Source organism: Macrotis lagotis, chromosome 4, assembly GCF_037893015.1.
Source record: "Macrotis lagotis isolate mMagLag1 chromosome 4, bilby.v1.9.chrom.fasta, whole genome shotgun sequence".
Classification (NCBI taxonomy): Eukaryota; Metazoa; Chordata; class Mammalia; order Peramelemorphia; family Peramelidae; genus Macrotis; species Macrotis lagotis.
In genome coordinates this window covers 270,149,825-270,165,075 of record NC_133661.1, presented here as the reverse complement: position 1 = coordinate 270,165,075, position 15,251 = coordinate 270,149,825, and the positions used below count along the sequence as shown (strand labels likewise).

Below are 15,251 nucleotides of genomic sequence, written 5' to 3'. Positions count from 1 at the left end.
CTTAAGAAGGGTGTCTTTGTGCAAAGTAAAGATTTTGAACTTTGGCTTTTAAAGCTCTTCATAACTTAACCTTCTATTTTTCTAACTACTTATACCTTACTTATTCCTGCTTCCAAATACTCTGATCCAGTGACACTGCCTTCCCAGCTGTTTTTTACTGGCTATTTTTACTGGCTACCTTTTCATCAGGCAGATAAGTAGAGTGGATTGGAATCAAGGAGAACCAGAGATCAAATCCAATCTCAGATACTTAAATGTGCAACTCTGGCAAGTTGCTTAACTCTGCTTGCCTCAGTTTCCTCATTTGTAAAATGAATTATACAAGGAAATGGTAAACCACTCCAGTGTCTTTGCCAACAAAGCCTCAAATGGGGTCATGAAGAGTTGGTCACAACTTAAAATGACTGAAATATGGCCTTCTTATTGCTTTCTTCAGATTTTCTTCAAGTCTCAGCTAAAATTCTATTTTCCCTTCCCATTTTTCTTAATATTAATACCTTCCCTCTATTATCACCTACAATTTATACTGTATACATGTTGTTTTCTCCCTGTGAACTCCTTGAAAGGAGGTATTGTTTCTGTGTTTCTTTTTATTTAAATACCTATTTAGCATGTATAATTGTTCTCTTCCATCCTGATTATTCTTTGGAAAATATGGCAATTATCCTAGAGACATCAGTCCTTACTTTTTCATGGTCTGTTGCCACTAAAAGATAACACCCTTCAAGCAGGAACTATTTCAATCTCTTTGTTCAATAATTTAGAATTTTGTAAAGAATTCATTTAATTCAACTAATACTCACATTGAGAATATTTGTTGTAAGATTTAAATGAACCAAAATATACATTACACACATTTTCAGATTTTTGATGCATTGATCAGTTTCAGAATCAACTCCTGATTTTTTCTTTTTTTTTTGTCTTCAAAAATATTATTTATTATGTGAGAAGAGTGGGAGGGAGAAGAAATTCCAGGGGACACTAGGAGTGATGTAAAAAACAAAAGACATTATCTATTAAAATGAATGAAAAGTATCTGCTATTTTTGTAGCTAACTTACCAATTGTATCAGAAATAGATATTATTATATAATAATAAATTGTAGTATCAAAGATTGGCAGCTGAAAGTTATAGCTTTAACATGTCTAATTCTTTTTGAATTTTATAATTTTTTCCCCCAATCTCACTTCCCTTCCCCCCCACTCCCCACAGAAGGCAGTCTGATAGTCTTTACGTTGTTTCCATGCTATACACTTATCAAAATTGAATGTGTTGGGCTGGCTACGTGGCACAGTGGATAGAGCACCAGCCCTGGAGTTAGGAGTACCTGAGTTCAAATCTGACCTCAGACACTTAATAATTACCTAGCTGTGTGGCCTTGGGCAAGCCATTTAACCCCATTGTCTTGTAAAAATCTAAAAACAAACCTAAAAAAATTGAATGTGTTGAGAGAGAAATCATATCTTAAGGAAAAAATAAAATATAAGAGATAGCAAAATTATATAATATGTACTTTTAATATATATATATACCTTTAATATACCTATAATATATAATATATACCTTTAATAAAAAAAAAAGGTAATAGTCTATGATCTTTGTTTAAACTTCACAATCCTTTCTTTGCATACAGATGGTTCTCCATCACAGATACCCAAAATTTTCCCTGATTGTTGCACTGATGAAATGAGCAAGTCCATTAAGTTGATTACCACCCCCATGTTGCTGTTAGGGTGTACACTGTTTTTCTGGTTCTGCTCATCTTGCTCATCATCAGTTCATGCAAATCCTTCCAGGCTTCCCTGAATTCCCATCCCTCCTAGTTCCTAATAGAACAATAGTGTTCCATAACATACATATACCACAACTTGTTCAGCCATTCCCCAACATTTCTAATTCTTAATGAAAATGCACCTTGGTTATACAGTGGATAAAACACTTGGAAGCAGAAGGACTTATTTTCATGAGTTCAAATCTGTTAACCATTATTTCCCTTTGGCTAAAACAAAACAACAGAGTTAGTTTTATAAATGAAGTTTAATTCTCTAGGATCTTACCAGAAACCCATGGGTGGATGACATTCTTAAAAATGCCAAATATTTTTCCCAATATTTTGGGAAATTTTTATACAATTTAGACAGCCATAAAACTTTAGGTGGCCAACCAATGAGATTTCACATAGATGACGTGGTTTTACAAGTACAGTTCTCTCAAATCTTATAATTTTTTTTTTTTTTGCAAGGCAATGGGTTTAAGTGGCCACACAGCTAGGTAAAAATCTTATAATTTTTACTGAAAATTCCTATTGACAAGAATTCCACTTCTGCTGAAGTTTACAAAAAACAAAAGGATTTTCTTGATGCCTATCCAGGATGTCTCTTATCTTAAAGTTTGTTGATCAAAATCCTAACATTGTGATAACCAGATAGATATTGACACAGGTGAAGTTAGCATTGTAGGAGACAGGCCTTACATAGCAGACTAGCATTTTATAAAGTTAAAGGTTAAGAGACTAACTCCTGATCAGAAACACACTGCTTAAGAAATATTAATTCTTTCTTAAAGAGTATCACATTAGGGGGCGGCTAGGTGGCACAGTGGATGGAGCACAAGCCTTGGAGTCAGGAGTACCTGGGTTCAAATCCGACCTCAGACACTTAATAATTACCTAGCTGTGTGGTCTTGGGCAAGCCACTTAACGCCATTGCCTTGAAAAATCTTAAAAAAAAAAAAAGAACATCACATTAGACAAATCATACCTCAGACAATAGCTGTGACCTTGGGCAAGTCATTTAACTCAGTTTTTTAATTTCCTCATCTGAAAAACATGTACTGAAGAAGGAAATGAATAACTACTCTAGTATCTTTGTTAAAAAAAATGGCAGTCATAAATGTGGTTATAAAGAGTCAGCTGCAATTGAATAACAATAAAAATTCCAGTAATTTTGGGACTTCTGTTCAGGATTCACAATGTGGATATTTACACATAAAAGTCCTTTAGGTAAAGAAAAAACAATGGAAAGAAACACTTCAGATACTAGAAGTCATGATTTTAGGTTCTCTATTGCAGAACTGGCTTGCTAATGATTGCTCTTAGCCTAGGATATACTTAGGCAGAGGAGAGGAAGGAAATCTGGTAAAAATTACTGGAACCTTAACTGCTTTTGAAATTCAATGTAAAATCAAAGAATTTCAAAGAAAATAATGCTATACAAAATTTTGTTGGTTGATGTTAATTGACTTAAAAACTAAAGAACTAATTACATATTAAGAATTACATTTCACTGTAATATTTACAAATACACAGACATCTCCTATTCAATGCATAACTGCTTTCCAACTTGGATTGTGAATTAATGTTCTGTGCATTTTTAAAGAAGACCAGGACATCAGGAGGATACCATGATATCCAGTTTCACTTTCTCCTTCAGAACCACGGGGTTCAGTGACCAGTTATGAATCAGGATGACTGGAGATGGCCCTGGATGTGGGGCAATCAGGGTTAAGTGACTTGCCCAAGGTCACCTAGCTAGTACTATTCCAGCACTTGAGGATTTGAACTCCTGTTCTCTCAACTACAAGGCCACTGTACCACCTAGGCCCCCGAACTGTGAATGGCTTCCTTTCTTTGACAGGACGATGCAACTTGCCTGAATCAATTATTTTAAAAATAAAGCTTTTATGAATTAAAGTTGCAGTTTGAGAATGGGGGGGGTACTATTTTATTAAAGGATGTATTTTAATTTTTTGCTCTGTATTTACAAAATGTTCAATCGCCACATGCCTTACAATTAATTAAAATATCATTTCTTAGTTTTTAAAATCAATAAGAACTTATGCCCAAACCAAAAAAGTTCAACATTCTAGTGACAAATAAAAAAATAATTGCATTTAGCAAATTTATTTCAAATGTTATTCTACATCAGCTTCGCAATTTGCAAATCTGCATTTACTGTTTTGTTCATTGTAATCATATGATGTGATTTTTTTTCACGTTTTTTTCCTTTTAGTTTTTTTTTTTTTTTTTTTTTTTGTTTTGTTTTGCAAGGCTTGCCCAAGGCCACACAGCTAAGTAATTAAGTGTCTGAGGCCGAATTTGAACCCAGGTACTACGGACTCCAGAGCCGGTGCTCTAATCCACTGAGCCACCTCACGTTTTCTTTTAGGAGAAATGTTTTCCTTCCTCCTTTCTCTTTCATTTGTATGCCGGGAAGGGAATTATTTTAACTTCTTTATGTCAATACAAATTCAAATCCGGAGTATCCATTTTAAACTGATTCTCTTGGCGTCCCCGCTTCCTGCCCTTCCAGGGCTGGGACTGAATTTTTTCTTTTTTCCTCAGGCAGCACACGGCTTCAGCCGCTCCGGGTAGCGAGCCTAAGAATGAAATCTAAAGACCTTCCTGGCCGGCTTCCTCCGGGGCGCCCCCGAGCTGCACCCCCGAGCGTGTCCAAGTTTCTCCTGGCGCTCTTCTTTGGCTAGAGGTGCCGGAGGACGGGCGGAAGAGGCACGTGCTGCGTGGAATTCCCCAGAATCCCCTGCAGCCTCCGGGAGAGAGCGCAGCGCGGGAGGCTGCGGCCGTGTGGGCGCCGGGGCGCAGGCCGGGCCGCTGCGGATCATGGCCCTGGCCCCGGTCGACTGGACCCTCCTCCCGGCGTCCCTCCGCAGCCCCGCGGAGCAGGGGAGCTTCCCCGGAGAGAGCGCGCCGAGGGGCCGACACACCTAGCACCCCCGGAAAATGCTGCGAGCGCTGCGGAGGGGCCGGGGCTTGGGAGCGGCGGGCGCCTGCCGCCCGCGAGCAGCGCGGAGGGAAGTCGGCCGCGGCGCGGGCCCCCGGCACGGCGGAAGCCCGGGCTCGGCGCGCTAGGAAAGTTCGCTCGGCTCCCGGGGGCGACCCGGCGGGGCCCCGGCCGCCGCGGCGGGATGTTGTCCCGGAAGAAAACCAAGAACGAAGTGTCCAAGCCGGCCGAGGTGCAGGGCAAATACGTGAAGAAGGAGACGTCGCCACTGCTGCGGAGTGAGTCCCTGGCGAGGCGGCGGCGGGTGCCCGCGCCCCCGTCGGGGCCTGAAGCCCGGGCTCCCCAGCCCTGCTTCCGCTCGCCCCGCGGGGCCAGCGCTTGGGGGCCGGCGGCCGCGGGGCAGGGGGGAGCCCCGGGCTGCCCGGCGGGCGGGGGGGGGCACGGGCCACGCCTCCTCCGCTTCCCCCCAGAAACTGCCCTCACCCACCTCGGGATTTGCTGGCTCCTTCGCTTCCTTTCCCTCTAAGAGCCTCTAGTTTTAATTTTGCTTATTTTACTTTTCGGTGTTTCCTGCTGTTTCCCCTTTCTAAAACTAATTTAAAACTTAGTACCTGTAAGAGAGAAAGAGGACCAAAATGTGTCCCCTGGGGCTGTCAGGCCTCAGTCCAAATCTACCTGCGCATTGTTTGCCCGTACAATAAAAGACTTAAGGTAATCATGTAAATTATAATTCTCCAGGGAGTTATTAGCCTTCTAAAAGTTTAAATTGTGTTTGGAAACTGGTTTCAGCTTTTAGACTAATTAGAAGCCTACTGTGTGCTAGGCCAGTAGGGACACAGAGAAAAGGGATTCGCCACCTGCTTTCAAGGAACTCGGGGGGGGGGGGGAACAGTACGCATAAACATACAAATAAATAAATAGATAAACGTAAATAAATAAAATAAATAAAAAATAAATTTTTAGGAAAGGCTTTAGCGGGTGAAGAAGGATGCTAAAAGAGGTGGTGGCTCTTGAGGTGACATTTGAAGGCTCCTGGACTTTGAAGGTTAGGGATTCTAAGGCAGAGACAGCAGGGAGGGAATTAAAAGCATGGGAGGAAAAATCAGTACAAAAGGACAGAGACTGGAGGTGACATATCCTGTTTGAGGAACAGCAAGCATGCCCTCGTGCTGGGATGCAACTAGGAAAATGAGCCATTTAGTACATTTTATGAAGTGTCTGTTGTTGTTCAGTCTTAGCAGGCTCTTTGTGACCCTATCAGGGTTGTCCTGACAAAGATGGTGGAATGGTTGGCCATTTCCTTTTCCTGTCTATTTTACAGATGAATAAATTGAGACCAACAGGGTTAAGTGACTTGCCAGGGATTCCACATCTAGTAAGTGTCTCAGATGAGATTTGAACTCAGGTCTTCTTGACTTCAGGCCCAGCAATCTATTCACGACACCATCTGGCAGCCCCTGTTAAGTGCCTGCAGTATAATAAGCATTAGGAATGACAGTTCCTGCCCTCAAAGGAGCTTATAATTTAGTGGGGGGAGACAACCTGCAAACAGCTATGTTCAGATAAGCTATATACAGGATAGATAGTAAATAATCATCACAGAAGAAAGAGGGATGGGGAGAAGGGAAGTGAAGAGAAAGGAAATAAACATTTATATAGCACCTACTAAGGACCAGGCACTAGGTTTATTTAATTGAAATTGGGAAAATCTTTTTGTCTAAGGTGAGATTTTCACTGGGACTTTTTAGCCATTGAGGCCAAGAGGTAAAGATGAAGAGGGTGTGCATTGCATACATGATAGAATACCTTGTTCATGGATAGCAGGGTGGCTCATGTCACTGGATGAAAAAGTTTGAGGGTGATAGGGACGGGGGAGGTAGGTTATAAAGGGCTTTAAACCCTAGAGAATTTTATATTTATTCCTGTAGGTGATAGGGAGCCACCAGAATTTGAGTATGAGTGTGACATGATTAGATCTGTGCTTTAGAAAACTCCACTTTGGGAGCAGAGTTTTCATTTTAGATGACCTAGAGGAGGGAAATTTGTGACAGACAGACTGGCTTGTCAAGATGAAAATGTAAGTCTTGGCAACAGATAAATGGTGAGAGATAGTCTCTTTTGGGGGGCTTGGGAAGATGATCATACCTTTTTTCAGTAATAGGGAAGTTTGCAAGGGGGAGCAGTGGAGAGGGGGAAGATAATGAGTTCAGTTTCAGACATGTGGAGTTTAAGATCTCTATAGGATATCTATCTATCTATCTATCTATATACATATAGTCATTTGGAAATAGACTAGAGGGAGCTAAGGATTGAATAATATTTGAGAATATTTAGCAAAAAAATGATAATAAAATTCATAGGAGCTGATGAGATTATTAAGGAGTGGAGAAGAGGGCACGGAACAGCCCCAAGGTTCCTGGACTTGACCTGGATGAAGATCCATCCTAGAAGACTGAGAAGCAGTCATATAGGTAGGAGGAGAACCAAGAGCATATTGAGGAAAGGAGGGTGATCAACAGTGTCAAAAGATTTCAGAGAGGTCCAAAAGTCTGAGGTTTGGGACAAGACCTTTCAATTTTAACTTGAAGTTAGAAGAAGCCAGATTGTTAAGAGTTAAAAAGAGAGTGAAAGGAAAGAAAGTAAAATCATCTATTATATGTGACCTTTTCAAGAAGTTAAGCCATAAAAGACTAAAGAGATATTCTGTGTTGAGAACTAGTGGAGATGGAAGGATCAAATGATTTTTTGAGGATGAGGAGGCATGACCTTGTTTTTCAGACAGGAGGGAAGTAGCCAGTAGGCAGGGAGAAATCATATTAAAGTGAGAGAATTGGTGTGGTTGAGGGGATAGTCTGCTAGAGGAGATGGGATGGAATGAGATCACTTGAACCACTTAAGGTGAGAGTTCAAGGAGGAAATGGTAATAGCATCTGAGTGATCTAAGATGAGGATCAGAGTAAATAGTCTCAATTGGTCTTTTTAGTAAAATATGAGATTCTTAATTTGACAAGGTATTGGGAGGAAGTGCCATGGGAGGATTGAGGAAGGATGAAGAGGTTAGATTTGTAAGAGTATCTGTTGAGAGTGGAGTGAATTAATTAGACAAGTACAGAGGGATTGCTCAGCCCCCATGAGCCATATAGGTATGTAACAAATTTATAGTGGACTCATTCAGAATAGTTGTGTGATTTTTCTCCTTTGTTCAGCACTCCAGGGCAAAATTGACCTTTGACAAGGGAAGATGACATTGTAGAGTTGAACAGGAAGAGGAGGTTAGTGCAGGGGTGCTGGCCTGAGGTAGAACTGAATAGTTGGAGGGCTCAGTGTGGACAAAGCTGGGTTTGGTAATGGAAGGTAGGAGAGGTAGAAAACCAATAGAATATAATCAGGTAAGGGAATTTCAGAACTTATAAACTTGAAGGAGGTTCTTTTGTGATTGATGGTAAGATACGTATGTGGATTTCTGGCCTTGGGTCATGAATAGATAGAAATGTATATTTTCTCTCCATTTAAAGGAAAGTCAGTATATATAATGAGGTCCCCTAGTATGAGGGGTAGGAGTTGGAAAGGTAAGCTTGTGAGGAAGGAAGAAGAGTATTTTGGAGCTACCAGGATTTAGTAGTAGATGTGGATTGTATGGACTTCAAAGGTGGACAGCTTCCTGATTGATGGTGGTGGGTCAAGAACCTGGAAGTGTCAGTAGGGAATAAGGGGCATTCTGCTGTCTTCTCCATGAATGTAGGGGGCATGTGTTGAAAGTTCAGCTGAAATGAAAAAGGTTTTAAGATGAAAGCAAGTTTGTTGCATTGCAGAGGGCCTAGAGGAATGGATATTTGGTTGGGACTTGGGGATGGGGATTGAGGACAATGGGAATAAAGAATTGGGTAGTAGGGCAACGCTTTGGGGTTTTGGATGATAACCAACAGGGATTCAGAATTACTAGGATGTCACCAGGTTTTTGTTCATCTGTAAGTGTAAAATTTAGAGGATTTTCAAAGTCATTATTATAATGCCCTGAGGTGGAGTTATTTCAGATCCTTGAGCAGTTGGAACAGGGCCTTGGAGATTCAGTAATGGTGATAATACTCCTTTCCCAAGACAGGAGAACCAACTGGTAATTTAAGATCTCTCTCCATTCCTCAGTAGTGGGAGACAGTCCTGGCCCTCAAGGATCTTGCTTTCTAAAGAGAAGATAATAGATATGACTTTACTGGACAGGGAAGGGAGATTGTGGTATGGGGAGTCATAGGAACAGGGAGTAGAACTATAGTATTGAAATATGTTTTTCAGAAACCGAGGCTAACACTGGTTTGATAACTGTTCAGGGGCAATGGTTGGGGGAAGTGGTTGGCCATTATGGTCAGATGGTAAAATAGCCTGGTTGCATGTTGTAGCAAAGCATGCAGGCTTTGAGATATAGTGGGTTAGGTGAGTTTACCAAGCAGAAGAATTTGTGTAGTATCCCAGAGGTTATAGAAAGTCACTGGAACTTTTTGAACAGAGAAAGGAAAAATGGTTTATGAATATAATTTTTGTTAGTCGTGTGGAGGATGAATTAGAGTGGAAAGAGACTTGAGTCAAGAGACCTAATTAGCAGGCCATTTCATTAGTGATGGGTGATGAGCTCCAGAACTAATGGCTCCCCTGTTATAACTTTTACTTAGCATGGATGTTTAATTCTGTTGCTAGATTGATATATCACACTCAAGGTGTATAAAGCCCCAGAGTTAACCCTGTGAAGTATAAAGGGCAATTATTAATATGACCTATTATAGATGAGGAAACCAAGATTCAAAGAAGCTTAGTGATTTACTCATCACGCAGTTAATAAATGTCTTAGTTTTAACTCTTGCTTTTTGTAATACATTTCACCAGAGAGAGTAAAGTCTTCCCCTAGGACATACTGTTGTTTCTAATCAGTTACCACGACAGCATTAATAGTCTTATCACAAAGCAGAGAAACTTTAAAATCATTTTTATTGGGACTTTACTAATGAGATTTTTGTTGATGAGGTAAGGACCATTTTAGAATTAAGAGAGTCAAAATAGGTCACATTATTTCTATCTGATATTAGAACAATAGCTTGAAAGTTTTAGGAATTTTTAGTTATGTTCATTTCCTCCTCAATTTCCTTCACCCTACATTCCCTTTTAAATAAAACTTAATCACTTAGCAAATTTGAATGTATTTTTTGAATGTTAAAATATTTTTGTAAAGTATATTTACTAAAATAAAACAAACCAGTAGATATATTTTTTTAGGTTTTTTTTTTTTTGCAAGGCAAATGGGGTTAAGTGTCTTGCCCAAGGCCACACAGCTAGGTAATTATTAAGTGTCTGAGACCAGATTTGAACCCAGGTATTCCTGACTCCAGGGCCGGTGCTTTATCCACTGTGCCACCTAGCCGCCCCGATATTTTTATAATTGCCCACATATTTCATGTCTTATTTTCTCTAGAGTCATTGCAATAAATGTATCTAATAAAAGGGAGCATTAGTTGTCTAAGATTAATACTATTGTTGGAATTTACTTTTAAAATTTTTGTAGCTTTTGTTTTATAGCTTTCTATAACTATATTCTTTCAGGCCCTTGGTTTCATAAACCAGTCTAATTTCAGTAATAAAATATGGTTTGTTGTATAATAGATGTGCATGTTACTTAAAAATATATTAAATAATGAACTGTAACATATAATTAACCAGTTACTTATATTGTTACAATTGGTTTTTGATTTACTATTCCACAGTAGTGAAAGATAGAAGTAAAATTAGAATTATGGGGGGAAAAATTCCACTAGGGAAGATTTTAAAAAGAAAAACCTTTCAGTTATTAGAGCTGTCTAGCATGAAATGGGCAGCCACATTAGTTTCCTAACACTAAAGCTCTTAGAGTAGAGGCTGACTCTTTTTACATGAAGACATCAGAGTAGATAATAATCTTCTCTGTGTAGTTTCTTCTGGTATTTAGTCTCTTATGATTTATTTTCTATGATCTCATTACTCACTGAGGTTCCAGATCTTCCTTTGTGTGTCTATAAGTCATAAATCAATTGTAGTCTATTAATCTGATAAGCTCCATTATATAAGCTTAATAATGCTAATGACTCCTAATAGTCACCTTTCCTAAGCAAAAATTTATCTGAGCAGAAATTTAGTTCAGTTCACAGTAATTTCTGAACCTTTAAAAAATTCTATTTAGTACAAGTGACTTTATGAAAGTCATCCCATTAAATTTTGTGTTGAACTATAATTTTCTTTCTTTTAGGTTCTGTTTTTGAATTAGTTCAACATTTAGTAATAGTTTTATATGAGACTTTAATTTTTCATTTTTATAAAGGTACTACAAAATATTGTGAATCAGATCTGCTTTTGTATCACCTCTTACCTGTACTAGCTTCTATTTTTTACATTTGTATTTTTTAAAATTACCTGCATCACAAGATGGAGGAGAAATAGTTTAGAGTATAGTTTATCTGAAAATGATCGGTGAGGGGTTTTGTTGGATCGTAAGCTTGATCAGCAATGTAATATGGTATTTTTTTGTTCCATCCCAATTGCCTGACATTGTTCCTGTCTGGCACACTAGCTTAATAAATACTTATTGATTGATGGTCATTTTTGTTCTGTCCTTTCTAGTACAAAGGTCATTTTTCATGGTAGATGAAAAGACAATTTAAATAAAAACTGAGCAATTCTGATTTTCTTTTGTCAGCTATATTTATTCCATTTACCTAGAGCAACAATCCCATATTTATTTTGATCCTGGGATCAAAGGGATATTTTTCTGAATATCTTTTTGTTTTTTTTCAATACTGGGTTTCTCTATTTTGTTCAACCTGGAAGAGCACTGTCTTACTCACAGACTTGAATGATTGACGAAGGAGTTTTGACCTATTCTGTTTGTGACCAAAGTTGGTTTCCTCTTGTCTATCCCAGCCTCCCTTAGGCACCATGATTTTCCTTTTCTCAGCTCTCTGTTGATACTGGACTTAGTCCACTATAGTTCAGAAATCGAGAACTCAAGAGATCCATCAGCCTCACCCTTGCCTGCCGCAGGGGTTACAGGTATTTGTCATCACATCTATCCACAGTATAACTTTTAAAAAAACCAACCTCTTTATTATTCTTAATTTTCTTCACCAACTGGAACTTATTCTTTATTTTTAGTATTCTTAACAGCATTCATATTTATATCATGTTTTTTACTGATGTCATTTGTTTTTATTTTACCCTCATTTCTAACTCTGTTCCTCCTCACTGTGGTATCTATCTTGTTAGCCTTTGTAAAATAGATTTAAAAATATAGAGGTTAAAAAAAGTTCATTATCATCAGTACATAAAGCCCATGTCTGCTTATATCCAGGCCCATATCTCTACAAAGAGGTATGGAAAGTTATTTTTCTCAACTCTTTTTCAAGGAGAAGTTTGGTTATTTTCCTGATGATCTTTTAGAAAATGAGGTAATATTTGAAAAGCTCTTAGCACAGGGCCTGGTACTGTGTAAATGTTGATTGACTGTTATCATTTTATAAGCTATTGTTTTAAAGTCCTTTTCAGTTCTAAATTGGTGATCTTATGAATCTAATGTCTTACACTTGGGTTTAAAAAAATCACTTCGTAAATATATTTTGGGGAGACATTGTTAGTCAGAAGTTAGAAAAATATCAAGGCATTTTATTTTAGTGGGTTGGTTATAAAGCCAATAAAAGTCAGTGATATGGAAAGCAAAACAACTGATGCAGTTTTGGGTTGCATTGAAAAAGCATAGGTTCTTGAAATGAGTAGGTGATTGTCCCACTGCTCAGTTCGGATCACATCTGATGTTAAGTTTTGAACGCCTCAGTTTTGGAAGGTCATTATTTAGCCAGGCATTAAGAATGTCTAGAGGATTGAAGCTAGAATTGTGAATTGGTCATACTTAGCTTTAGGAGAAAAAAATTAAGCAAGGAGAGACATGTTGGCTTTTCTCAAATATTTGAAGAGTCACTATGAGTAAGAAAAATTAGAGTTGTTTGATCCTAGAAACAATGGATAAAAGTTTTAAAATAGGGACTATTAGATTTGTTAGTCAGAAAGAATTTAAAATATTTAATGAGTCTAATTGGGTTGCTCTCATTGGAGGTATTAAAGATTGTGTAACCACTTAGTATGTTTTAGTGATTCTTCTTTTCTGAGTCTACTTGACCAAATGGCTTTACGTTTCTGAAATTTGGTGATTCTTGTCCACAGAGAGTATACTTAGAACCAAGGAATAGGTAAAGAATAATATTGCTAGTAGACAGATTTTATCTTCTTATGTGGAAAAACTTGCTGATATTTAGAAATCTCTGAAACTAGAATGGATTGCTTCTGGAGATACTCAGTTCCCAGTGACTGGAACTGTTTCAGGCAGAGGTTGGTTGATTAGTTGCTAGGAATATTGTAGAACTATTTCATTGTTAAAGGGTTGACTAAATCATCTTTGAAATCTTCTCCAATTCTTAGTATTCTGAGGTTATAGTTTGGTTTATCCAAAATGAAATTTAAAAAATTTTAATATGCTAAAATAATGCATTTATTTTTGTGAATGAATTCAAATAGCCCTTGTCAAAACCTAGTCTTTCTATATTTTGAAGTAGTAATTTTGTTGTTATTACAGATCTTATGCCTTCATTCATCCGTCATGGTCCAACGATTCCAAGACGAACTGATATCTGTCTTCCAGATTCAAGCACTCATGCCTTTTCAGCTACTGGGGATGGAGTGGTTTCCAGAAATCAGAGTTTTCTTAGAACTCCAATTCAGAGGCCACCTCATGAAATCATGAGGAGAGAAAGCAACAGACTATCTGCACCTTCCTACCTTGCAAGGAGTTTAGCAGATGTCCCTCGGGAATATGGTTCTTCTTCTCAGGGTTTTTTAATGGAGGCCAATGCTGCTGTTGAAAATGGTGACACTAGTTCTTCTTATTATTATTTGGATAATTTTTTCAATGGTCAGAGGAGGCAATCACCTGGAGATCGTGTACACGAAGACTACAGATATGAATACAACAATGATCTCTTCCAAAGAATTCCACACAGTCAGGGGAGGCATGTGTCAGGTGATTCAAAGTACAAATACTGCATGTGTTTTTATTCTGATTTGCCTGACAGTTTTCAGTTTGCTAGATACTCTGATCTAGGTTCACTTGGTAGGAATTTTTGAAACAATGAAACACTCTTTTGGAGGTCATCCTATTTAATCCCTCATTATTGCTAACCAAATATAATTAGTCATTCTTCCATAAGGAGAAAAAGAATTTCATTTTACTGTGATACCGTTTTAGTATCCCTACTTCCCAACTTTTTGTCTCAAAAGTACAAATGAAGTCCTGGGAAATCTCTAGCTAGATTGAACTTTAGTATGACTTTACTGTACTTCCAATAGTTAAAGTTTTGGTTTTTCATGCTTTCTTCCTTTTCATACCATTTCTCTGCTACAAATCCTATTGATACTTGATCACCTCTCTTCTTGGCCCTTCCACCCCCTACTCTTGAGGCATTGGTTTGATAATTCAAGAACATTTTATTTTGTTGCTATGGATATTTCTTTTCATGACACACATAATCATACCCCCTCTCCTAGTTAGTAAATGGTTTTTAAGAGTTGCTGAAAAATTCATTGTTCCATGACCAGACTCAGTGTGGCTAGTCCAGTTTTGCCTTGTATATTATAAAAGTTTAATAAATTCTTGTTGATGGTTCTTGATCTTCAGACTACAGGCATTTATTCTCATTGAAGCCTTCAGTTTTGGCCATCACTTGTTCTCTGCTGGCATGACTTTTAAGAACCCTTGGTTACTTATGTTGTGATGAGGTGTCATAGTATTATTTTTAATGGGAGTGCATGTTAACCATAGTACTTGATTATTTTCTCCCAGGAAGTTTCTCAGTATGGTCTGTGAAGCATGTAAATTTAGTTTTCAAAGATCCAGAATTAGCAGTTAATAGGAATATTTAAGAGATTGATGTTTTCTAATCTTAGATAATTTTATTCTTCTATTCTTTTCTGTACATTATTGCTTTTAAAATTATTCATCCTCACTTTGACTTCCAGTCTTTCCACCCCTCTGTACTTTTCTCATGCCATCATTTCTGCTCTGGTTATTATATTCTACTCTTTTCTCAATCTTGACTCCTTAGTAAATCACATGTACTCTTGATTCTGGTTCCTTTGTCCTTTCCCACTCATATCTTGCATACTCTCTCCATTTCTTTTTTTTTTTGCAAGGCAATGGGGTTAAATGACTTGCCCAAGGTCACACAGCTAAGGAAGTTAATGTTTGAGACTGAATTTGAAATCAGGTCCTCCTGACTCCAGGATGGGTGCTCTCTTCACTGTGGCACCTAGTTGCCCCCTAATCCATTTCTTTTATTCATATACACTTTGGAATAGAACTTGTCATTCAGCTCTACTCACTTATCTAATATGAACTGCATTTTTCTTGTTCATTAATTAATCTTGTGCTAAATCCAGAGCTTCTGGTCATAT

The 15,251-nt window shown here is 38.2% G+C and overlaps 1 protein-coding gene across 1 annotated transcript in view; it reads left to right on the top strand.

Moving 5' to 3' along the window:
- The first annotated feature begins 4,558 nt into the window (after nt 1-4,558).
- Nucleotides 4,559-15,251, top strand: part of SAV1 (salvador family WW domain containing protein 1) — a 55,762-nt gene continuing 45,069 nt past the window's right edge. The window contains exons 1-2 of the mRNA XM_074236000.1: nt 4,559-5,017; nt 13,378-13,821. Of these exons, the coding sequence (XP_074092101.1) occupies nt 4,924-5,017; nt 13,378-13,821 (538 nt within the window). The 5' untranslated portion in view covers nt 4,559-4,923. The remainder of the gene's footprint in view (nt 5,018-13,377; nt 13,822-15,251) is intronic.